We start from the raw sequence: 22,654 nt of genomic DNA, 5'->3' as shown, positions 1-22,654 counted from the left end.
AACAGGCTTGAGCTTCAAAGAAGAACTTGTCCAATTGATGATTGTTCAACGAGGGCCAAACCTTTTCTTACCAACAAATTATATATATTTTGGTTCATAGTGTTGATTATTCTAGTGTGTTGAAACATAATTAGGCTCTATCCTGGAAGCTACAATGTGAGATTTGCTGTACAAATTGAAATAAAAAAATTTTGGCTTGTTAGGTGTGATTCGTATTGAAAAAAATAAGCTTTTTGACTCTTTCCACAATCCTTAGTTCTACTACGCCTGTAGGCCCTGACTTGAACGTTGCGTGCACCCTATTTTCTGATCCTGGTGTCATTCTTTATTGTTTTGTTAATTAAAAAAATATCGACCTCTATTGCCTTAACATTACGTTTTGGATAAGGTAACCAAAGTCCACTCTGAAATTTCTGATCTCCTGGACTCTGGCCCAAGATAGTTGGCCCAACTTTAAAACTAGAGATGACATCATGTGGGGTAAAGGAGGAATACTCTAGTCTCTGTCTTTAGGATAATTGAGAATTTTCGTCCCTTCACCACGTTAAAATTTTATTTTCCTTTGAATACATAAATAATAATTCAATTTTTTTAATTAATTTAATATTTATAAGTTTAAAAAAATATAAAAAAATATAAATATAGTAAAAAGATGGACGGAAGATGTAGTTTTCCTCGTCCTGATTGCGTCCCCTCCCGGTTATCTTTGAAGGAGCTCCGCCGATCCGAGAGGACAAGGCGGTGCTAAAGGTTAAATTGCCATCCTACTTAAAAGATGCCACGTGGTAATATGAAAAGACAGCCGCCCACCAGCAGAGGGAACCACATTAACATATTCAGAAAGTCAAAATTCAAAATCAGTGGCATTGTCCATTAACGAGGAACGACGAAAATAAAATAAATATTTCTTAAACCAAAGACCACTTCAATGGGTTGTTCCCTTGTTATCTTGAACCAAAAAGCAACTAAACCTCTGAAAAACCCATTACTCTTTCTCTTAATTTATCTCTTTTCATCGCCTTGTGATAATAGAAATCAATGGCGGCCTCGCATCGCCTGGACCCCCAGTCTGCGGCGGAGAAGGCTGTCTCCGTCATCGGATTTGGCTACGATTTGTGTTGTGATGTCCGATTAACGGCATGCAAACCGGGTCCTTCATGCTCCAGGTTGATTGAAATGGATCAAACCAGGACTCGAGACCTTGTTTTTCCTGGCGGGGTTGTTGTTAAAAACGTCTCCAGTTCCATCAAGTGTGATAAAGGCGAGCGTACTAGGTTTCGTTCTGATATTCTTTCTTTCAATCAGGTGATTTTTATTTATTTATTCATTGTTTTAATGAAGAAAAAACTCTGTGCATGCTTAAAGTCTTTGTAGTTCGAGAAGTGACATGGATGCTATAAGTTTAATGGAGTAAATTTGGAAAGTTTGAGATTTTTATTGGTTAGTAGTAACAAGTAATGTTTCCTAAAAGGGAAAAAGTTCCTTTTGGAAAAAAAAATTGTCTATTTTCATTTTAATTGTATAGTGTAGATGAAGAACGAAGAAACAATTTTGGTTATTACATATGGTTAATTGGGGAGTTTTCTCTAAATTTTGATCAATAAAGGTTTGATCAGAAATTATAAATTCTAACTTGTGTGTGTTCATTTTCAACTATTATAGATGTCAGAGAAATTCAACCTGGATATGTCTTTGTCTGGTAAAATTCCTTCGGGTCTGTTCAATGCAATGTTCCTCTTCAAGGGGTGCTGGCAGAAAGATGCATCTGCAACAAAAAATCTTGCTTATGATGGTTGGTTCATATCATTGTATAATGTTGAATTGGCAAGATCTCAGCTTGTGTTGTCTGAGCAAGTGAAACAAGAAGTGCCTACTTCATGGGACCCTGCTGCCCTTGCTGAGTAAGTTCTTGAAGCTGAAAACTCAACATTGAAGTAAAGCTGCAATTTAATTTAAAAAAAAAAAAGAGTTTTGGTCACTTTGAAGCTTGGAGTTGAAAGCTTGTGAACAAATCTAACCGATTCAATGTTTTCTGTTATACCTTTTTTCTCCCATACAATGTGTGATATCCGTTCTGCATACAATCTAATGTTTAAAATGATTTTCCAGGTTCATTGAAAAATATGGTACTCACATTGTTGTTGGGGTAAGGATGGGTGGCAAGGATGTGGTCCATGTAAAGCAATTACGGAATTCAAATCTTTTGCCCTCTGAAGTGCTGAAATCTTTAAAGCAATCAGCCGATGAGAGATTTTCTGAAGATCCAAACTTTGCTGAAGCGTCAAGAAATATGAAGGTAAGAAGTAATGGATCATTGCAACCTTATTGCAAAGTGGCAATATATTTTTGATTATTTGTGTCTTTAAGACACTTCAAAGGGAGGCAAGATGAAAGTAGATTAACAAGTTCCTACATGTAGGAAAGTTGGCCACTAAGTAAAGATCTATCAATCATGTGAAATTCTATTTCTTGAAGCTTTCATCTGGAACGTTGTATCCCTACTTTTAGCTTCCAAGTCCTTTTTCTAAATCTATAATCAAACTCTTATCACCTAAAAACATTACACGAACTTCAATTTGCCTCATGGAACCATAATATTTAACCCTTTAGGTAAGTTTAGCATGTAATCTCTCAATAATTGATCCTCTGTTTTTTCATAAGCATGCTGATAGAATCATAGAGTCTGATAAAGTTGTCTTTTCCTCAGCTAATAATTTTGATATGGGACTTCTATGTGTTTCGAGATTGAGCATGATTTTTATGCATAATTTTTTATCCTTATCGAAGCTTTTTAATATCTTGTATCTTAGTCATTATGTCTGTGAGATATCTTGTATCTTAGTCATTATGTCTGTGAGATTTGCAAACTAAGAAACAGTGAAGAAATAAAAGGTGAATCGGATGAAACATTATTTAAAAATTAACCTTATATTCTTTATTGAGCCATTGTTTTATATAAATTTTCTAAGACATTGTGACCATGATGTTCTATGCTAACATTCTTGTTTTCTTTTAGGATGATTATCCAAATGCTCGGAGTCTCCAGGGAGCATATGCCACCTCTGTTAGACCACCTGTTGTCATTCATTCAAAGAATAATGTGAGTTTCTTTATTTTCTTGTACTAACTTGTTACAACCTTCCCCAACCCAACCCCCCCCCCCCCAAAAAAAAAAAAGAGAAAAATGTTATGCTTTGTGTAAATAGGAAATGAAATAAATTGCATATCTCTTGTTAGGATACGATGAACATTCTCATTCGAAGAGGAGGTGTTGATCTTAATCAGAGTCATAGCCATTGGCTTTCAACTATACCACAGTCGCCTAATGCCATATCAATGTCCTTTGTGCCAATAACATCACTTTTGGCTGGTGTGCCAGGCAATGGATTTCTGACTCATGCAGTGAATTTGTATCTTCGATGTGAGTGTATATGAATCTCTTTCTGTCAGTTTCATCTCTCTATGTGTTTGCTATTACATTACTAATTTAGATGCCTTAAGAGGTCACTTAGTTGCTAGTATTAATTTACCTGCATCACACATAAATTGAACCATGACCAACCACAAAATGCCAAATAAATATTAGAGCATTAGCCTAGGAAATTAAATAGAAGGGATAACAATACATGGATGGATTGACCTATCGTCTTTTAAATAATAAAAGGATTGAACTTTCCAATTTCTTATTGAAGGGATCAAACTTATATTTTATCACATAAAATTGGAACTGACCTCTAATGCCATTAAATATTAATGACATAAAATTTTCTTTTTATTCACAAAATAATTGTTGGATAATTATTGGCTGACATGAATATTGAATTGCTTACTTGGAAAATTTTAGGGCGGACTTGGATAAATTTAGGGCCAACATGGACAATTTCAATTTGCAAAAATAGCAAAATAACCCCTTTCCCAAAATTTTTATGTGATGATGTGGACAAAATATCAACATCAACACACATATTGTCCATGTTATTGCATAAAAAATTTTCATGTCTATGCCCTAAAATGCCCAAGTCAATGTCACTAATGGAAACAATAAGCCACGTCATTGCAGTTTAACATTGTTAAAATACCTTTGAAAGTTTAGTTACTTCAACTGGAAATATTAAAACTTCAGTCCTTTTAATAGAAAAATTGAAAGTTCAGTCCCTACAATAGTAAAATCGGAAAGTTTGGTCCTTTCAATATGAAAAATGAAAGTTAGGTCTGTTCATTAGTCAAAAAAATGATAATTCACTCCCTCTAAGTGTTGTTATTCCAAAGAAAAGCATGTGCCAGTACAGTGATAATTTTTTCAATAGATATTAATATTAGTCTCTAATAAATGTTAAATCATGCAGATAAGCCACCGATTGAGGAACTCCAACAATTTTTAGAATTTCAATTACCTCGGCAATGGGCTCCAGTGTATGGTGATCTTCCTCTGGGTCTAAGGCGCAGGAAACAAGCATCCCCATGCCTTCAGTTTACTTTGATGGGCCCAAAGCTTTATGTGAATACCTTGCAGGTAGCATCTCAAATCAGCCATCAACTACTTGTAAATTTTGGAATGCTTTGTGATAGCACATTATGCTTCCATCACCGTTCAAAGAATTTATGTGAATTGAATTAATGTTTTCAGACTTTGAGGTGTCTAACTATGTTTGTTTTCTTCTGTCTTTTCTCACTTTGGTGGTGGGTTCTTCAGATTTTTAGGAATTTACTAGTTTTCAGGAGGTCTGCTCTGTATATCCCTTGTATTATGGGGCCATTAAAAATATCCTGCATCTAAGTTTGAATTTGACCGGTTACCTACCCATTCAAAATGAGAAGGGTATTTAGGATACTGCAATTGTACTGTAATTTTCTTAAGGTCTTAGATGCTTGTTCAGTCTAACTAGCTTTAAATTTAAGATAATGTTTTTGTTTCTTCATTAAGTGCATCATTTCCTTTCTTATTCTGCCAAATTTGTAGTGTCCTATTTACTAAGTCAGTTACATGCAGGTTGATTCTGGTAACCGGCCAGTGACAGGAATCCGCCTATACTTGGAAGGTAAGAAGAGCGACCATCTAGCAATCCATCTTCAGCATCTCTCAACTGTTCCCCAGACCCTGCAACTCACAGATGATCATAGTTATGAGCCAATTGATGAGCCGACTGAACGAGGCTACTATGAACCAGTTAAGTGGAGCATATTCTCACATGTGTGCACTGCTCCAGTACAGTACAATGGAGCCTGCTTTGACGATTGTGCTTCTATTGTGACAAAGGCCTGGTTTGAGGTTAAGGTTATTGGGATGAAAAAGGTGCTCTTCCTGAGGCTTGGCTTTTCAATGGTGGCATCTGCAAAGATCCGGAGATCCGAATGGGATGGACCCTCAACCATGTCACGAAAATCAGGAGTTTTCTCAATGTTGATCAGTCAAAAGTTCAGTACCGGATTGAGTCAACCCGAGAAGCCTCCTGAGAAAGTGGATTTGAATTCGGCTGTTTTCCCTGGTGGTCCTCCACAGAAGGCACCAAAAATGTCAAACTTCGTTGATACAAAGGAAATGGTCAGGGGCCCTGAGGATATTCCTGGATATTGGGTGGTTACTGGAGCCAAGCTCTCTGTAGAGGATGGCAGAATCTCAGTCAAAGGGAAGTTTTCCCTGTTGACCGTAATGTCAGAAGACTCTATGCTGTTGATCTGAGAAGATTTGAGTAGGAAGCTAAAAAATTGATCTGTTTCTGTAAATGTTGTCATGTATATCATTTTTTCAATATCACATCGGATAATTATCAATTGGCACAAGCAAGCTTGGTGTGACAATGTTGATGTCAATGAAGTGTACTTTCAATCAATCCATGGCCATCTTAGGTTGAAGGAAATTTTGCTGAGAACTGGATAAAATTTTTGAAAAATTAATGCTAATAAGTCGACACATTAACTGTGGTACAGAAAATCTTTGTTTTAAATTAATTAAGAGAGAAAGAGGCTTGTAACAGTTCTTCAATATTCCTCAGCAGGAGGGCAAAGAATACTGTTAACTCAGGAAAATACTACCAATAATCTCTACAGGAACATGAACCACCTCTAAAACGGTGGAATCTGTTTATGTCTCTTACTATAATTTCCCTTGAGACAATTTTTGAAATGAACTTGAACACTGTATGGCAGTCCACACAGACTCGAAGATTTTTTTTCACCCTAATGGTAGCTCCCGGTGGAGTAGCAATCAAGCCAAAAGCCACTGCTAGTTTCTCACTGTGGTGGTATAAAAGCCGCTCCTTTTCACTTGGTTCCACATCATGCAGATCAATCTCTACCATGGGAACATAGCCAGCTTTATTTAAGAGGTCACTTAGCTCATCAAGCTTTGCATAGATTTCCTTGCTTCTAGTATGACTTCTGTCTCCTACTATGAAGGTGTGTATCTTGTCTTTCACTTCAATCCAACTAATCCCAGGCTCCTTCTTCACCTTACTGTCTTTCATTAGTCTTCTAACCTTTGCTACATTTTCCCACATGCCAGCTGATGCATAAATGTTTGCGAGAAGAATGTGGGTGCCCGATTTCTCAGGTTCTAGAGCAAAAAGCATCTCAGCAGCACGTTGGCCTAGTTCAACATTCTTGTGGATTCTTGCAGCACCGAGCAGTGCTCCCCAAACTGAGGTATTTGCTTGAAATGGCATCGTTTTTACAATCTCCATTGCTTCATTTAATTTCCCTGCCCGGCCAAGCAGATCAATCATGCAAGCGTAATGCTCTTGTGTAGGGGTAATCCCAAACAGCTTCTCCATTGATTCAAAATACTGTTTAGCTTCAGTTACCAAACCTGCATGATTGCATGCACACAGGACACTAACTAAAGTAATGTGATTGGGGGGTATACCGGCCTTAAGCATCTGATCAAACACTTGCAAAGCCTCTTGTCCATGCCCGTGTTGAGCAAGACCTCCAATCATTGCAGACCATGAGACTATTCCTCTCACAGGTATCTCAATGAAAGCAGAGTCTGCATCATCAATGCTCCCACATTTGGAATACATGTTAACTAGAGAGTTTCCAGCAAAAATGTCTGACATGAATCCATATTTGATGATGTGAACATGTACTTGCTTCCCTTGTTCATATGCTGAAAGATTTGCACATGCATTTAGGACAGAACTGCAAACAAAGGAATCTGGCTTGATCTCCCTATCTAGCATTTCCAAATAGAGCTTTAGAGCCTCTTCACCTTGTCCATATTGAGCATAAGCTGAGATCATTGATGTGAAAGCCACTAAATCTGCAACTACGGATTCTCTAAATATTTTTCCAGCATCTTTTATTTGACCACATTTTCCATACGTATCAGTAAGGCTGTTTACGACGTAATTGTCAGATACAAACCCGGAGTTCACAGAGAGTGCATGAACTTGTCTACAAACATCGATCCCCTGGAAACTAGCAGCGGATTTAAGGACTGTAGATAAGGTTGTCTCATTGAAGCCGACTCCCTCCTTGTACATCAAAGGAAAAAGTGACACAGCTTCTATGTCTTCACCATTTTGTGAATGTCCGGAGATCACAGCATTCCAAGCAATTAAGTCCTTCTCTGACATCAAATCGAAAGCCAGTCTTGCATCATCCATTAATTCACACTTGGCATACATGTCCACAAGTCCAACACCCACAAAAGAATCAGATTTTACATCCATCTTTATCAAGCTACAGTGCAACTGTCTACTCAATTCCTTGACCCCAAGTCCAGCACAGGCTTTAAGTACACTCGATAAAGTAAACATGTTTGGATATTTTCCAGAAATTTTCATTCGCTGAAACAATTTTATGGCCCAATCATGGTATTCATGAAGAACGCAACCAGCAATCACAGCGTTCCAAGAAACAATATCAGGATGTGAAATTTCCCCAAAAGCAGTAACAGCATCCTCAAGAATCCCTACTTTTGCATACATGTCAACAAGTGCGTTTGCTGAGAATGGATCTGAATCATAGCCAAGCTTTATCAAGAACCCATGAATTTTCCTCCCCTTTCCACTATCTCTCAAACTGGCGCAAGCATTTACCATACCTGACATACTAAACTCATTAGGTCTTGTTCCACTAAAAACCATTTCTCGAAACAGGTCAACTGCTTCTTTATAAAAATCACCCTGCACATAACAAGAAAACAACCCATTCCACGAGACAACACTTGGTTCCGGTATTGTATAAAAAAGTCTTCTCGAATCTACAAAGTCCCCACATTTAGCATACATAACAACCAAACTATTTGCAACATACTCATCAAACTCAAAACCTGTAACAACCACAACCCCATGAACCTGCAGCCCTACATTCAGGTCCTTCTTTATAGTACAGGCCTTAAGCACACTAGGAAAAGCGAACTCGTTACACTTGAGGCCCAACAAATGCATCTCTTGGAAAGCCAAAATTGCTTCTTCACCAAGTCCATTTTGAGCATACCCAGATATCAAAGCAGACCAAGAAACCAAATCTGGTTCAGGACTTCTATCAACCAGTTTACACGCATAACCAAAAACCTGACATTTTGCATACAAATTAATCAAATAATTTATATGCTTCGGGTCATTAGCCAATCCAAATCTGATTAGACGGGCATGGATTTCCAAGGCCGGAGTTAAAGACTTCGAAATAATACATTGTGATAACAGTTTAGAGTAAGGTATCGAAGTGGGCGTGAGCTTAAAATTAAAATTACTGCCGTGGGCTGAGCATAATAGGGTGTTGGTTTGCGGAGCATCAATGAATAAAGAGGAGGTTTGGATGAATTTAAAATGAGTTTTGAGAAAAGAGGGGCTTTTAAAAGTTAGGTAAAGTCGTTGGTGATGATTTTTGTGGAGGGAATTTGAAAGGCTCAAAAGCTTCATGGTCCATCTGATCATTAACAGCTTTGGTGGTATTACTATTGTACTTTCACAGTCTGAAGCTGAGTCGTCGCCGACTATATATATATATATATATATATATATATATATATATATATATCATCCGATTGTCGCTGGATATTGATAATCTTGTAAAGGATGCCACATTAACCCATAAAAAAAATCACCAAATTAAGTGGTTAAATTACTTGTGAGGAGCATTATCCAGTCATAAACTCTCACTTCCATAGTGAAACATCGGAACAAATTATCATACTATGATTAAGGGAAGGAACAAGAAGATTATAAGACAAGTTACGGGTGGATTCATAAACAAAAATTAAAAGGGTTTTTCACAATAGAAAATAGTAGTAGTTGGTTGAGCCTATATTTCAATGCCCGGATCCTTCCATTTATTTTGTTGCTTGCCCAGTTATAGTAGTAGCTTGCCTTCTACAATCTGCTATAAGATTTCATAAATCCTTTACAAATGCGTAACGCCAGGTACTCCATCTTCATCACATGTTGCGTCCAAGAAACAATTTGCTTATCTCGTACCTATTCTTCTTCTCATCTACCAGCCAGCAAATCCCAGAAAGCTGAAACCAATCAAATTAATCCAAAATGTCAACACTTATTTCTCTGAAGAATAATAACATCAGGCTCAAATTACCTTGACACATATGCTTCCTAAGAGCACTAAGACAAAAAGAAAGAATGAATGCAACCCGGCCGGCAGAGGAAGAGAATTTAATACTGAATCACTTCATATAAAAAAACATTTTTCAAGAAAGTTTAAGGGATGAATATAAACAGGAATTAATCTAAACACAATCCGTAAAAATCTGATCATGGAAGTTAAAAAGGCATCGAGGTGTAAAGACAGATGAGCAAACCTGAGAGAACGAAGGGCGAAGTTCTGGGAAATAACATGGAAGAAAAAGTTGGCTCCGTGAAGGAACACCACGACTCCTGTACAACCCAGTACGAATAACCCCACCATCATTTGATCACCTCAACCAAAAAGATAAAACCTTCGATATATAAGATAAGATGCGATCCCTGTGCTGTGGGTCGGTTTGATTAGAAAAAAGCTCTATATCATACATTGTCGGGGCAGACCAGAATTTTATACTTGCTTGGACTTATTCTCAGAGAAGGAGAATATTTCAACAGATTTTAATAGCGGTTCTCATGTCAACATCCATATCCTGGAAACTGTTTTAACCAATTACAGTTCAGAGAATGAAGATATTACCGCATGACTTTGGTGGGTTTATACAGATTGTGCACCTGAGCTGTATGTGAGTGGGAATTGGAATCTTGGCGTGGAGATTAGAGCTGCAATATTTTTGTTGTAAATGTTTTGGAAAGAAATAAGAGCAAAATGAAATCAGCGGGGTTGAGATATAAGCTGAGGGAAAAATATTAATGATAATAACATGTACTCATATAAAAGTTAGTAATTAAGTGTTTAATAATAAAATATATGTAATTATTTAAAATCATTTAATAAGACATTCAACATGCAAAACTGAATATTTCATATAATAATTATCGAATATCTTAGATATAAATTTATTAATATTATTTAGCTATATTTAGGGCTGAATTCGAGCTGAGCCAGCTCAGGCTCGACTTGGTTTATTTATGGCCAGCTCGAGCTCGATTAGAGCCAAATTCTGTTCGGCTCGTTTACGGTTCAGTTCGACTCGTTTTTCATATCAAAACGACATCGTTTTGTATGTATATAGATTACAACGACGTCGTTTTGTATAAAAAATTTTTAAAAAAAAAATCTATCGAGCTAACCCAAGCCAGCTCGAGCTTGACTCGAGCCGAGCAGAGCCCGGCTCGTTTCAGGCTCGAGTCCAGCCCTAGCTATATTATCTTATCAAATAATATGAGAAATATGTTTTTCAATTTGTTGACAGTTTAACATAGACAATATTTTGAATTGATAATAAACAAATGTGAAACCATTATACAAAAACATCTATTAAGACTATAAAATTGATACCTGAAAAAGGAATTTAAAATTAAGAATTTGGAAAAAATGAAATATTATCTCAACGTGTAGATTGAACACAATTTAAATAGAATATTTATATATCAATCAACGTATATTGAAAATATATATAAAATTTATCCTTTGAAGCCCGTAATGGGTGTTTGGTCTCTTGATTTGAAAAAATACTTATTTTGTCTTAAAAAAGAAAGTGAAAAAATACTTAGTTTTGAAGTACTAAACTTAATGTCATTAGTAACTTATTCTATTTGGATCAATATACGAAACTAGATATATTCTTCGTAGTGAATTTATTGATCCGATTTAGCTTTGTATCAATTCGTTGCCACTAGAATATAATCAAATATATACTTTGTTACTTATGTGAAATTAGAGATTTGAAATTATTCTATTTTATCAAATTCCTTAAAAATCCTAGTTTGATTAGATATGCAGATATTGATTATCTTTTTAACTCTTATAAAGCCCGTTCGCAAACGAGATATGTTTTTCCTTATAATGACACAATAATATCATGGTGCTCTACCAAACAAACCTTAGTTGCAACATTTTCAAATCATTCAAAAATTTTAGTTTTCTATAAAGTGAACCGAGAATGTATATGGCAATACTCTGTCATCCATCAGGTCCGAAATACATGCAATATTCCTCCCACAATAAACACATCTTCCATATTATGTGAAGATAATGCGACATGTATTGTCTAAGTCAAAGGAGGATATATTAAATGAAATAGAACCAAACATAACTCTTTGAAATTCTTTTACACTCATTGAGTTCTGACAAAACTAAAATATTGATGTCAAACAAATATGATTTAATGACAACTTTACAGGTTTATTTACCAAGACATTACTGATATCAACATTTGAAAAATTAGTGTATAATATTATTATGTGTTGATTCAACAAGCAATTAAATTAACTCTATTACAAAAGAGAGAACATTCACTAGGGGAGCAAATTTTTTTTGAAGTGTGTCACATATTAGACAATGTGTATTCTATTTTTTTAACTTCATTAGATTTTGTCTCATTAAATTTTTTTAATAAAATTTTTATCGAAACAGTTTAAGCATGTCCAACCCTACTTTATGTGATATTTAACAATTACACTCTTTTGCTTTTGTTTTTTACCTCACTTAAGATTTTTTTAACAAAATTAATATAATTATCTGTAAGTAATAAAAATATAATAGTGTTATATATAAATGAGTTTGCACCATGATGAAGAAAGCTTTCCAATAGATATGGGCAGTGGACCTTAATCCCCCCTCCCCCTGACGGTTCATTTAATTGCTGGTGTAGAGTTGTGTACCCATGCCAGTCAAATTGCATATCTTATTGTATATAAAAAACTTAATATTCTGTAATTATTTGTGAATGAGTTTCAAATCCAATGGTTGTTCACCATCAACGATGGAAATAGGTGATGTTTGTTGGGAGAGAACATTAGAGAGGGAGAGAGAGTATTGGGAGATAGAGATTGATGTTGACAATGCCAGAGAAACTTATTAAAAAGTCTAAAAAAACAATTAAAACTTTAGAGGCAAAATACTTACTTTTTATATCTTATGCCAGCGATAAAATCATTAGTTTTTAAATTAAAAAGAGAAATATAATAAAGTTTTAATTTTTTAAATATTTTTAACTAAATAACAAATTTATCTTTAATTTTATTAATGGATTTTAATAAAATGATAAATTTTTAAATTTTTAAAAATTAATAATGAAAATGGTGCTTTCATCAAACCTTGGGCTGGGAACAAGTCTTTTGGCCAAACCAGAACCAGTAGTTGCTCGTTACTACTTTGCTTCAGTTGAGACGGCGGGTCGGTGAGTGAAGGAGTGGGAATTCAAATTCCTCACCTCTGTATATAATATAAATACAAAATAAAGAATATCTCGTCGGTAAAGTCGGTCCACAATCCAACTTATTGCAATTATAAATATGGGCGGTTGGGCGGTGGAAGTAAATTGATTTCATTGGCCGTGCGGTGGTGGAACCTGACTATATAATCCCCACTTCAATTGAATTTGAGCAGCCACTCCTTTGCTCATCGACCCTTGGTACTGGCTCGGTATAGTTGAGCTTTGTCTAATTTGGATGACAAAAGAGATTTTTTATGTGTAAGAACGAAAGATTATATTTGAATTTTAAATTTTTTAATAATATTTTAAGATTAAATATTTTATTTGTGTGATTTATTCAAAAGCCTCTCATTATTTATTAACCGTTCAATCTAGTTAAAGATGTGAGTCAGATTAATGTTACAATAAAATTATATATACATATTTTTAGTATATATTTATATATTTAAATTATTTATTATTATTTAATTAAATAAATTTGATTAAAAATAAAATTATATGTAACTATATAATAATATATTATTTATATATTTAAATTATATATTAAAAATATGTAAACATAATTACGTAATTACGCTTGACATGTAAAAGGTGGGATTTAAATGACCCAAAAACACCAAGAAAAAAGTCATTAAATCGATCCTTGGGCCTCTCTGTTCAGAGAAACAGAGGAAAGTACATTTATTAAAATAGGATGAAAAGGAATGAGAATAACATGATGAGGCACTAATTGAATAGATCCATATTGTTCTTGAATAAGTAACATTCATTTTGATTTCAAAATGGACAAAATGCTAATAAATTAATATATAATCTGAAGGATTGCATATTCTTTCTTCATTTGGTCCTATTCTGCAGGTACCAACTAGAGCATAAGGATCCATAATGATGCTATGCTGGGAAGTTTGCATTCATAAATTTTATCTACCAATACAACCAGCACAGTTAATAAAGTTTTCAATAGATTAGAAGAGCATTGTTTCTCCAGAATGTAGTACATCTTGGGTAGAGTAGGAGCTAAGGATGGGAATATTATCAGTAAGGCATGCACTGGGTTGTTAAACAACATAAAGCCATTCAAATCTCTCCCAAATATTACCCCATATCAAGATTTTGAACATGTATAATGCCATTATTTTTAACTGACTTACTGTCTTCCGTCAGTCGTTCAACAGAGTTGTCAGCACGAGATCTTGCACAAAACCAACTCTCCCAGCAGCTTGTCTCATCCTTTTTTCCCGTTCTTCGTGACTCAAAGAAGGATCAAAACTGTAAGAAAGAGAAAAGGAGCAAAACAGAGAGAGAAATGGAGGGAGAAAGAAAGAGAGAAAGGTTAAATTTTCAATATAAAGGGCAGTGCTGAAAGGTGCTTAGGAATGCATTAAGTGTAATCTAAAGGGTTAATGCTTGTTCATCATAGAGGTTCTGGCCGGACTAATTTCTAATCTGACTAAATACTTGAGATTCTCAACCAACTCACGAATACTGAGTGCTTGTAAGCTATCTAAACATAAATGGTACTAATTGCAAACCCAAGTCATGCACCCAAAATTTCTGAACAACAATTGCTGGCAACTAGATAAATTATGATAATATTGATGTAGCATAAGACATGCAAAGCATAAGTTTCAGTATGAAGGAAGAAGCCATCAAAGCACACAAGTTTCCTATCACAATATATGTCTGAAAGGAGGCAAGAAAATGATATCAGCCGGTGTAAAACCATTGAATAATTCAATCATGTAAATTTCTAACAGAAGTAAAGTCAACAAAGTAAGCTTTCATCAGGTGTTTGGTTACTAAGATCCTTATTCATGGGCAAAACATCTATGATGAAGTATGATAATTGATGTGACCAAAAACTTTATCTAGAACTTTTAAATATTGTCACTTCTGTTTCTAAAGAGGTCAACGGCTGTCAAGGAGAGCTGTTTGAGTATGCCATGTCAATGGCATCAGCAAAGTCACCACCATAGTTGTGTCATACTGACTCATATTAAATGGATCATAAATCAAATGATTAAAAAATTAAAACAGCCTAGGATGTCTTTGATTCCTTTGTTGCCTTGATGATTAGGAGCTGGGATGGATATGCTTGATGAACATCCTTGAAGCACCTGGTATATGGCAAGAACAAGGGTTAAAAAGTAGTACCTTGATTTCCACATATGTGTTGGTGCTGGATTCTTTGCAGCAGTGTCCTCAGCACTTGTTACAACAGACTTTGAAATTTCCTCTACTTCAGATGTAGGAAAATTCAAAATAAGAGATGAAAGGAAAGGATCAGTTGCTGCATTAGACACATTCACATTGTTTGACCGATGTCCACCACCCCCTAAAAGCACTTGAAGATGAGCTTCCCTGAGATCACGGCCCAGAAGAGACAAAGCTTGACTGCTAGGAATTGCAACTCTACGTAATCTACGACGTCTCTGTAAGTAATCTTCAGTTAAAGAGAACTGAAAGGGCAATTGAGTTTCATCCATAAATATAGCCAGATATTGTTACACATGATTTTTTAAAATCATCAAAAGAAACACAAATTCATGGAAGCTTCCATTGTAAAGGATATCTTAAATAAGTGTCCATGTTGCAGAGTAATATGACTTAACATGTCCCTTGCAACTTTAACAGAGCAAATAGGGCATACCTGCATGAGCAACACAGATATGTTATGAGACTCTTTCACAATGAAACCATCAATCAGGACAGGAAAATAGTCAAACATATATCCTTCATCAAACTCATATTTTTTGAAACAATATATAATAATAAAACTATAGTGATCTTTTGTTTTTAGTCCCACAAGATTGTTCTCATCCACATTCATGAACTGAATGCTATATAGAAGAAAAGAAACCTAATTCCTATTAAGCCAAAATAAGTATGAAATGGAGAATTGATACTTGATGATGAATAATCTTTCAAACCTATGCCTGTTGCCATTAAAAAGTATCTCCATAGTTATTCAATACAAAATTGTAAACCTAAATTAGAAAGCATCTCCTCCAATAATTTAAATTTATTACTTCTCTCTAACAAACTACACCTTTGAAGTGCCTAAGAAATATATCTTATCTTATGTCAACAAGTCTTACGCTATGCTTGAGCTTATCAAAAACAGGCTTAGGCAACATAAATATATGGGGCCAGAAGAGACACATGCTAGAGCTAAAACAACCCCAAAATGAAGTAGGCAAATAATAATGAAAGGTGACAATATCGTAAGGCTATCCCGGAAACCAGAAATTGTTTGCTCAGAGAGAGATAAGCCTGCAGTAAAATAGTGTTAGATTGATGACATGCCCAGAAAATTGTATTGAGCAAGGCCATACCTAGATATTCCTGCCCAACTTCCAAGAAAAAATAATGACTTATGTATCAAAGAAAGAAAGGGGTAGTGCTCAACAGTCAAGACTCCCAACAATCTTTTCAACAAGGACCAGTCACCTTATAGTGTTCACATGATAAAGTGAGTTACAATTGCTTTCCTTGTAAAATAAAAAGCATAAACTCATCCAAAATCCTGTTAGATCACCTTACACAACAAACATCAAATAATTGTTGATATATCTTTGACACTCATTTTGAAAGGCAACCACTCCAATTACTTGCATCTTAAAGAGCCCCACTTATGCTATACAAAAATTAAATCTACCACATCACACGTATCCTTCAAGAGCCCCCCCTCCCCCCCCCCCCCCCCCCCCCCCCCCCCCCCCCCTTCCCACATCACTGATTTGAGCGGCTTGCAGTATTTTCATATATTCTGGAAAGCTTCAGCTTTTTCATTCATAGCTTGCATTACTCATTTTATTATTGTAATTCATGAATAAGACATATGGGAAAAGTTGCAACTCAGTTACAACTCCAGAGGTTATATATCTTCCACCTCAAATTACAGGATTAGAACAATTCAGCTAATAATCTGAGACAGAATTCTTTTGTGCATTTCCAACTCCAAGTACTCTTAATTAATACAAATAAGGCAGCACTGAACACGACCCAATCTCATATATGATTTTGTTCTTCATAATAACAATAAGAAATAGCAAATCAAGCTTTTCCCCTGCCTCCGATAGCCCATTATGCATAAATGAAAAACAAACATTATTTATCCCGAAAAAAGAAAAGAAATAAGGAAGAGGCTCCATTCAGCAAGGACATATCATATATAACTAAAGAAACATATCATTGGTTCTAGTCTCCTGCTATAAACAGAAAATAAAAAAATTCAAGATAAAATAACCCATAAAAAAAATCCCCTTAATGGAAAAGAGGAAAAAAACAAGGCAGAACAGAAAAAAGGTGTATGGATGATAAGGTCAAGCACAAATTTTACCAATACCAGTAGCACCCAATAAAAGGCATAGATCAAAGAAGCACAACTAAATACCAAATCAATAAACCAAGAACATGTAACAAGTCTTAGACATAAAGTCCTTATAGTTCTTGTCCAAAAACAGACACGCATAAAGATGATCTTTTTACCCTAAAAAATAAATAAACAAAAACCAAACACTCACCGTAACTTTTGACTCGCACGAGTGTTCATCTTCGAGATGCGAACAGAGCGAAGCGATGTCGAATTCCTCGTAACAATATGGACATGGGAAATCAGGCCGTACCTCATCTTCTACCTCAAAATCATCTATGCTCAACCGATCTAAAACCAGAAAACAATATCAATAATTAAAGAAACAAACAAAAAAAAACACTTAAACATCCTTAAACGATGCAAAACTAACCCAGTTGCGAGCTCTGATGATGATGCTGTAACGTGTATTGACGCTTGGCAGCGGCCAGACGAGAGGTCCAGAAATCAGAGTCCATTGAAGATCAGAAATCGAGCTAAGCCGGAACTGAATATTATATTAAAAATTACGATTTTTATATATTCACCTAAAAAAATTAAAACAATAAAAAGCTGTTTCGAAAATCTCTTCTCGGTTCTCTTTGACTTATTCTCAGGATTTGCAGGTTGATCAAAATAAGCTTCAGAAATGAGATCAGAAAGAGAGAGAGAGAGACTCGGTGGGGTATTTTTATTATTTAAAATTTTAATATTGCTGCATGTTTTATTATTAAAAAATAAAACTTTTTCTAAAATTATAGATGAAAGATTCAAACATGGAGGACTGAATACTTTGTGGTTATGTGATAGTGACGTAGAGCAGAGGAAATGTCGGCCTTCTTTCTTCGTTATTAACACACGTTGTTGTTTGTTTGTTTTCTCAACTTGCTTTGTTTTTGTGGACAAAAATCCTTCGTTTTTTGTTTCCACTATTCTAGCAACATTCTTTTCTCCACCGCAACTTGCCATGATTTTAGATAGGGAAGAAGAAATACCTTTACTTAATTTCAAAAAAAAAATTAATTACTTATGGTAAATATTTGAAATTTCAAATTATAGAAAAATATTACTAAATTCATTATATTCTCCATGTAAAATTTGATATATAATTAATTACCTTGTTAATTGGTATAGATAATGTTAAAACAAAAATGTTTTAATTTGTGTTACATGAATGCCGGGGAAAAAAAGGATCAAAAGTAGTTTCACTTCTCCCCAACAATAATTTTTCTTGATCTTCTTACAGGACAATCGAACAGAAGCTGTTAACTTGTTCTTATTTTCTTAGGTTTGAATGAATACTATGGACACGACAACAAAATCCCAGAAAAAACAGCCAACACAAAAGCAGCAGGGTATAGGAAACGCCAACACAAATACAAACACAAAGGTTGTAGAGAAGAGAAAGCCAGTTTTTGTGAAAGTTGACAAACTGAAACCAGGAACCAATGGTCATAATCTTATCGTAAAAGTGTTGAAGTCTGACACCATTGTGCCGAAGGGTCGTCTGGCTGCCGCTTCTAATCTACAGAAAACCCGGATCGCTGAGTGTCCTGTTGGTGATGAAACTGCCACCATCCTCTTCACTGCTCGTAATGATCAAGGTCCATATCTCTATCATAATGCCATATGCAGATTCTATCAATGCGTAATTCATATTAATAGATTCTTAAATAATGCTTTTGTTCTTGCTATTGCTTGGTGCAGTTGACTTGCTGAAGACAGAAACCACAGTAATTCTCCGGAATGCAAAGATTGACATGTTTAAGGGGTCGATGAGGCTAGCGGTTGACAAATGGGGCCGCATGGAAGTCACAGAACCTGCCAATTTTGTAGTTAAAGAAGATAACAATCTGTCACTTGTTGAGTATGAATTGGTGAACGTGTTGAAGAATGACTGCAAATCAACTCTTTGATAAGCAACAAGTAGCTCAGCCGATGATTTGCTTTATATATGAATCCCACTACATCGGGCTGTTTCTGTTGAAATTTTTCTTTATGGTCATGTTTTGGTAGATACATATCTTATTAAGCCAATGAGTCTTTTCACCTGTGAATCAATGTCGAGTATCTATGAGGTGTGCTGTGTACGTGAAAAATATGGTCATTTTGCTCAGGAATATTAACATGTGCCTTCGTTGAGGTTTGGCCGTTCTTAAATTTCATCCAAATGTATAAAAAGCCCTCAACTAACTTCCCCCTTACTCCGTAGATGAAAAGTTGAATAGTTGACATTTTACTTAGAAGATTAATTCCGAAGCACACGGAGATATATTAAGGGTAAAAGATAACAACTAGATCTTTTTCTTTTCTCCTAACTTACATCAAAGAATTCGGTCAAGAAAGATGAGTGCTTCACATTTGGGTCATATGAAATAAAACGGTCTATTTCCTCAAGCTATCAAAATCCAGATGCTTAAATAGAAACATTGAACTCTCACTGTTGTGAAAGAATAATTGCTCAAAGATTTATACAAAGTCTGATCTAATTGATGTAGACTACGATCAACCGCATCCAAGAAAAAACAATCATCCATCTACAATAAGGAAAGCACAAAAATTACTCAGGAAAATGATATGTCCACCATATAAATTGCAACTTAACCAAAAGTCCAAATCAACAGAATGTAAATAATTCAGAGGACATTTGAGAGTTTCATAACCAATATTTGAACAGCAAAGAAAACAAGAACGAGAGGCAACAAGGAACGACACCAAGCCGATTTCAGTCAATTAGTGTTGATGAAAGACCACAACAAATAGGCAATACTTTAGGATGGAGAGAAGATGGAAGCTAGAATATGTTATATGTATAAACTATATTATTGGGTGTATACTCCAACAAAATCTTATCCAGTCTGTCTGTCTCCATCTACTAACCCAATTTCACTGCATCTGACCATAACTATCTTCCTTACAAATAGCTTCATTTCTTTCCTAACTTCATCCATGTCAACACTCTAATTCAACTTGCGATTAATTCTATTAGCATCTCATAGTTCTCTTTGCTAATGTAGTACACATGGGATATTTAAACTAACAATTATACAATTGACAGTGCACTATATCTCTAGCAAATAAGGCAACAAATCCTAAGCTTGAGCAAATTATACAACTCTGAAATATGGCAATGCATAATCTTGCTATAAAATTGCATACTTCAAACAAGAAGAAAAATGCAAAATATCAAGCAAAGATACTTGTTGAGGATATATCATTATCATAATTATAAACACCACTCTAATACACAACTTATTTAACTCAAAACCATACTAAAAAACACCCACTTATAACTAAGCTCCTCCAAGTTCCTGAATAACAAAATTTTCTTTCAGCACCTTGTTAATCTTTAATAACGGCCAAGAATCCCTAGAATCCTACTACAAAGCGTTATTTCGCCATCCTGTCTTAAAGCGCATGTACAAAACTTCTCCCGAACTCTCTGACATTCATCATACATCATCATTGCAATCTGAGTGAATAAAATAAATTAGTATGACCCATATGTAGTTACACTGGTGTGGGGATGAATGAAAGGAAGACTTGGTTCATCTCTATTAAAAAACTGAAATACAGCATTTCACTGCCATTTATTGTCTCTATGGTTAAATGAGAAGAAAAAAAAAAATTAAAATAGCCCTCTGCAATAATAAAAGATTGCAGAAGTCACAGATCAAAACACCACCATAACAAACAAAAAAGTGCTAAGTCTCATGCATAACAAGAACAATTTTGCAATAACAAGTTCCATTCTGATCCATGAATAAATTCCTATGACAAAAATTATATTTGATGATCAAAAAGCCAACACACGAAATGCGAAGTGAGGTAATTTGATTTAAACAATTGCAGAAGAAATGATCAAATTAGGAGATCTACTGAAAATTCAAAATTCAGCAAGATCTTATTAATCCTCCAACTCCTTGAAATTATAATAAATAGTGTTCAACCTCTTGCCTTTAAACATTTATATAGAAATACAATCTTCTCACTTAATCTAATCGAGGTCACCTCATCTTTGTTGCTTGATCTTCATCTAGTCTTGTCTTGCCCTACAAAAGGAGAAAGGATATGCATTCTTTCATTGTATGGTAGAGATTGAGAGTGGGAGTACTAACTTAGAAAATAAAAGATACTTATACATATACAATCCAGAGGCAGGAAGATGGTAAAATCTTTTGTCTTTTAACCTTAAGTAGTTCATGTTCAACTGTGCCTGTTTTCCATGCACCTAACTTCTTCGGACTTTTTTTTTCCCAATATTTGCTTTTTTTTTTTTAACAGTTAGCTTCAGTAATTTTCAACTTTTAATTTTAAACAAGCATCCTGCTATAGGAGAGTGATTAAAATGGAGTAATGAACACCTTTTTGGTCTAAATCCAAGATACGTTTCCTTGTAGAATACATTCAAATTTTCCTCTTAGAGATTGGCCAATTTCTTGATATGTCAATATAACCTAATTACCTACATATGCTTCATATCAGTTTACAATTTATTGATCTTGATCATGCTCCATGACCAAACAATTACTCATATAACATTGATACTATGTAAGTAAAGAGAAAACTCTTTCTGACAACCAAAAATAATGGACTTGTGACCTTTCAGTCCAACCATGGACTTCCCTCAAGCGAGTATAAATATTACTGAATTGAAACTAAGTAATGCCTCTCAAGACATAATAAAGCGCAAATTTGAATAAAGAAAAATTAAAATGACACCCCCATATAGCTCAAAAAATTACAAAAGCTCATCAAATTAGCAGTATAAATCCAGCTCACCACATTTTACACACAAATGAAACTAAACTAGATGAATCGATCAAGCAGAGTAAGAACTACTGAACCAGTAAAAGATAATAAAAAAAATAAAGCAATCGAATCTAACATAAAGTCAACAAACCACGTCACCAGAAAAAAATCAAACTAAAGCTCTAACTCACAAAATACAAAATGAAGTTTTGATGCGCTAAAACAGAGAGAATTACCTTTAGTGGTCCAACCGTGGCTTCGACGAGAAATGGAGAGCATCGAAGTAAGCAATGCAGAGGCAGTGGCAGTGTGAAACGGCAGCATGGTTTCGACGCAGCAGCTCATCTCCACAGGGGACCTTTTTTTGGAACATGATTTGTTAACTTTAGCCTTAAGATAATAAAATAATAATAATAATATACGACTTTATTTAACATATAGAGCGAGAAATAGAGAGAACTTGGGTTTTGACAGTTATTACCTGAAAATGCGATGAGAAAGAGGCTTCTGTTTGAAGATTCCAAAAGGAGAGGCAGTGGGTCTGGCATTAGGTTTGAGCCCACCTGTTATTCTTCCGGATACGGCGGCTCTAGTAACGGCAGTGGACCGCAGGGCGGACCTGGCAGCGGCTACAGACATGGCTGTTCTGGGTTTTAAGGAGTTGGCTTGTTTTGCTTGGTCGAGGGTTTTAGCCTTTAGGTTTCTCTTGAAGGAGGGCTTTTCCAGTAGCGTCCACATACGATGTGACACGTGCCACTCAATATTTATTTATTAATTTTTTACAAAAT

At 35.1% G+C, this 22,654-nt stretch overlaps 5 protein-coding genes and 1 long non-coding RNA gene across 8 annotated transcripts; 2 read left to right on the top strand and 4 right to left on the bottom strand.

Annotated features, from left to right (window-relative positions):
• Positions 1–858: 858 nt before the first annotated feature.
• On the top strand, positions 859–5,831 carry LOC123218786 (MACPF domain-containing protein NSL1). The gene is made up of 7 exons (XM_044640413.1): positions 859–1,305; positions 1,663–1,901; positions 2,110–2,296; positions 3,017–3,100; positions 3,238–3,421; positions 4,347–4,513; positions 4,991–5,831. The coding sequence occupies exons 1-7, from the start codon at positions 1,039–1,041 to the stop codon at positions 5,678–5,680; spliced, it is 1,818 nt and encodes a 605-aa protein (XP_044496348.1). The 5' UTR covers positions 859–1,038; the 3' UTR covers positions 5,681–5,831.
• An 87-nt stretch (positions 5,832–5,918) lies between these two features.
• Positions 5,919–8,958, bottom strand: LOC123218785 (putative pentatricopeptide repeat-containing protein At5g52630). The gene has a single exon (XM_044640412.1). It carries the CDS (start codon positions 8,877–8,879, stop codon positions 6,030–6,032), a length of 2,850 nt encoding a protein of 949 aa, XP_044496347.1. The 5' UTR covers positions 8,880–8,958; the 3' UTR covers positions 5,919–6,029.
• A 79-nt stretch (positions 8,959–9,037) lies between these two features.
• On the bottom strand, positions 9,038–10,262 carry LOC123218787. Its single transcript, XR_006502741.1, has 2 exons — positions 9,758–10,262; positions 9,038–9,460 (listed from the first exon to the last, which is right to left on the bottom strand). It is a non-coding gene; the product is annotated as an uncharacterized LOC123218787 (long non-coding RNA).
• A 3,443-nt stretch (positions 10,263–13,705) lies between these two features.
• On the bottom strand, positions 13,706–17,846 carry LOC123218762 (protein DEHYDRATION-INDUCED 19-like). The gene is made up of 5 exons (XM_044640372.1): positions 17,509–17,846; positions 17,287–17,426; positions 15,333–15,410; positions 14,915–15,198; positions 13,706–14,029 (listed from the first exon to the last, which is right to left on the bottom strand). The coding sequence occupies exons 1-5, from the start codon at positions 17,591–17,593 to the stop codon at positions 13,921–13,923; spliced, it is 696 nt and encodes a 231-aa protein (XP_044496307.1). The 5' UTR covers positions 17,594–17,846; the 3' UTR covers positions 13,706–13,920.
• A 426-nt stretch (positions 17,847–18,272) lies between these two features.
• Positions 18,273–19,256, top strand: LOC123218763 (uncharacterized protein At4g28440-like). The gene is made up of 2 exons (XM_044640373.1): positions 18,273–18,718; positions 18,822–19,256. The coding sequence occupies exons 1-2, from the start codon at positions 18,409–18,411 to the stop codon at positions 19,028–19,030; spliced, it is 519 nt and encodes a 172-aa protein (XP_044496308.1). The 5' UTR covers positions 18,273–18,408; the 3' UTR covers positions 19,031–19,256.
• Positions 19,257–19,349: 93 nt separating this feature from the next.
• LOC123218764 (protein NUCLEAR FUSION DEFECTIVE 6, mitochondrial-like) lies at positions 19,350–22,611 on the bottom strand. 3 transcript variants are annotated; one of them, XM_044640376.1, is made up of 3 exons: positions 22,348–22,611; positions 22,103–22,224; positions 19,350–19,651 (listed from the first exon to the last, which is right to left on the bottom strand). In XM_044640376.1, exons 1-3 carry the CDS (start codon positions 22,602–22,604, stop codon positions 19,644–19,646), a joined length of 387 nt encoding a protein of 128 aa, XP_044496311.1. In that variant the 5' UTR covers positions 22,605–22,611; the 3' UTR covers positions 19,350–19,643. The 3 variants fall into 3 exon arrangements, with proteins under 3 accessions (XP_044496311.1, XP_044496310.1, XP_044496309.1); XM_044640375.1 differs by lacking the exon at positions 19,350–19,651 and adding an exon at positions 20,238–20,586 and having other exon boundaries at positions 22,348–22,596; XM_044640374.1 differs by lacking the exon at positions 19,350–19,651 and adding an exon at positions 20,994–21,166 and having other exon boundaries at positions 22,348–22,594.
• Positions 22,612–22,654: the final 43 nt, after the last annotated feature.

Source organism: Mangifera indica, chromosome 6, assembly GCF_011075055.1.
Source record: "Mangifera indica cultivar Alphonso chromosome 6, CATAS_Mindica_2.1, whole genome shotgun sequence".
NCBI lineage: Eukaryota > Viridiplantae > Streptophyta > Magnoliopsida > Sapindales > Anacardiaceae > Mangifera > Mangifera indica.
This window is presented reverse-complemented; position numbering and strand designations above follow the sequence as displayed.

Coding starts and splice junctions, on each gene's coding strand:
- LOC123218763 (XM_044640373.1), top strand. CDS start 18,409: ATGAATACTATGGACACGACAACAAAATCCCAGAAAAAACAGCCAACA. Junction 18,719..18,821: donor CACTGCTCGTAATGATCAAG/GTCCATATCTCT, acceptor TGCTTGGTGCAG/TTGACTTGCTGAAGACAGAA.
- LOC123218786 (XM_044640413.1), top strand. CDS start 1,039: ATGGCGGCCTCGCATCGCCTGGACCCCCAGTCTGCGGCGGAGAAGGCT. Junction 1,902..2,109: donor GACCCTGCTGCCCTTGCTGA/GTAAGTTCTTGA, acceptor ATGATTTTCCAG/GTTCATTGAAAAATATGGTA. Junction 4,514..4,990: donor TTTATGTGAATACCTTGCAG/GTAGCATCTCAA, acceptor AGTTACATGCAG/GTTGATTCTGGTAACCGGCC.
- LOC123218785 (XM_044640412.1), bottom strand. CDS start 8,879: ATGATCAGATGGACCATGAAGCTTTTGAGCCTTTCAAATTCCCTCCAC.
- LOC123218762 (XM_044640372.1), bottom strand. CDS start 17,593: ATGGACTCTGATTTCTGGACCTCTCGTCTGGCCGCTGCCAAGCGTCAA. Junction 15,199..15,332: donor AACATGGACACTTATTTAAG/ATATCCTTTACA, acceptor ACTGAAGATTAC/TTACAGAGACGTCGTAGATT. Junction 14,030..14,914: donor ACACATATGTGGAAATCAAG/GTACTACTTTTT, acceptor TCTTTCTTACAG/TTTTGATCCTTCTTTGAGTC.
- LOC123218764 (XM_044640376.1), bottom strand. CDS start 22,604: ATGTGGACGCTACTGGAAAAGCCCTCCTTCAAGAGAAACCTAAAGGCT. Junction 22,225..22,347: donor CTTTCTCATCGCATTTTCAG/GTAATAACTGTC, acceptor TTCCAAAAAAAG/GTCCCCTGTGGAGATGAGCT.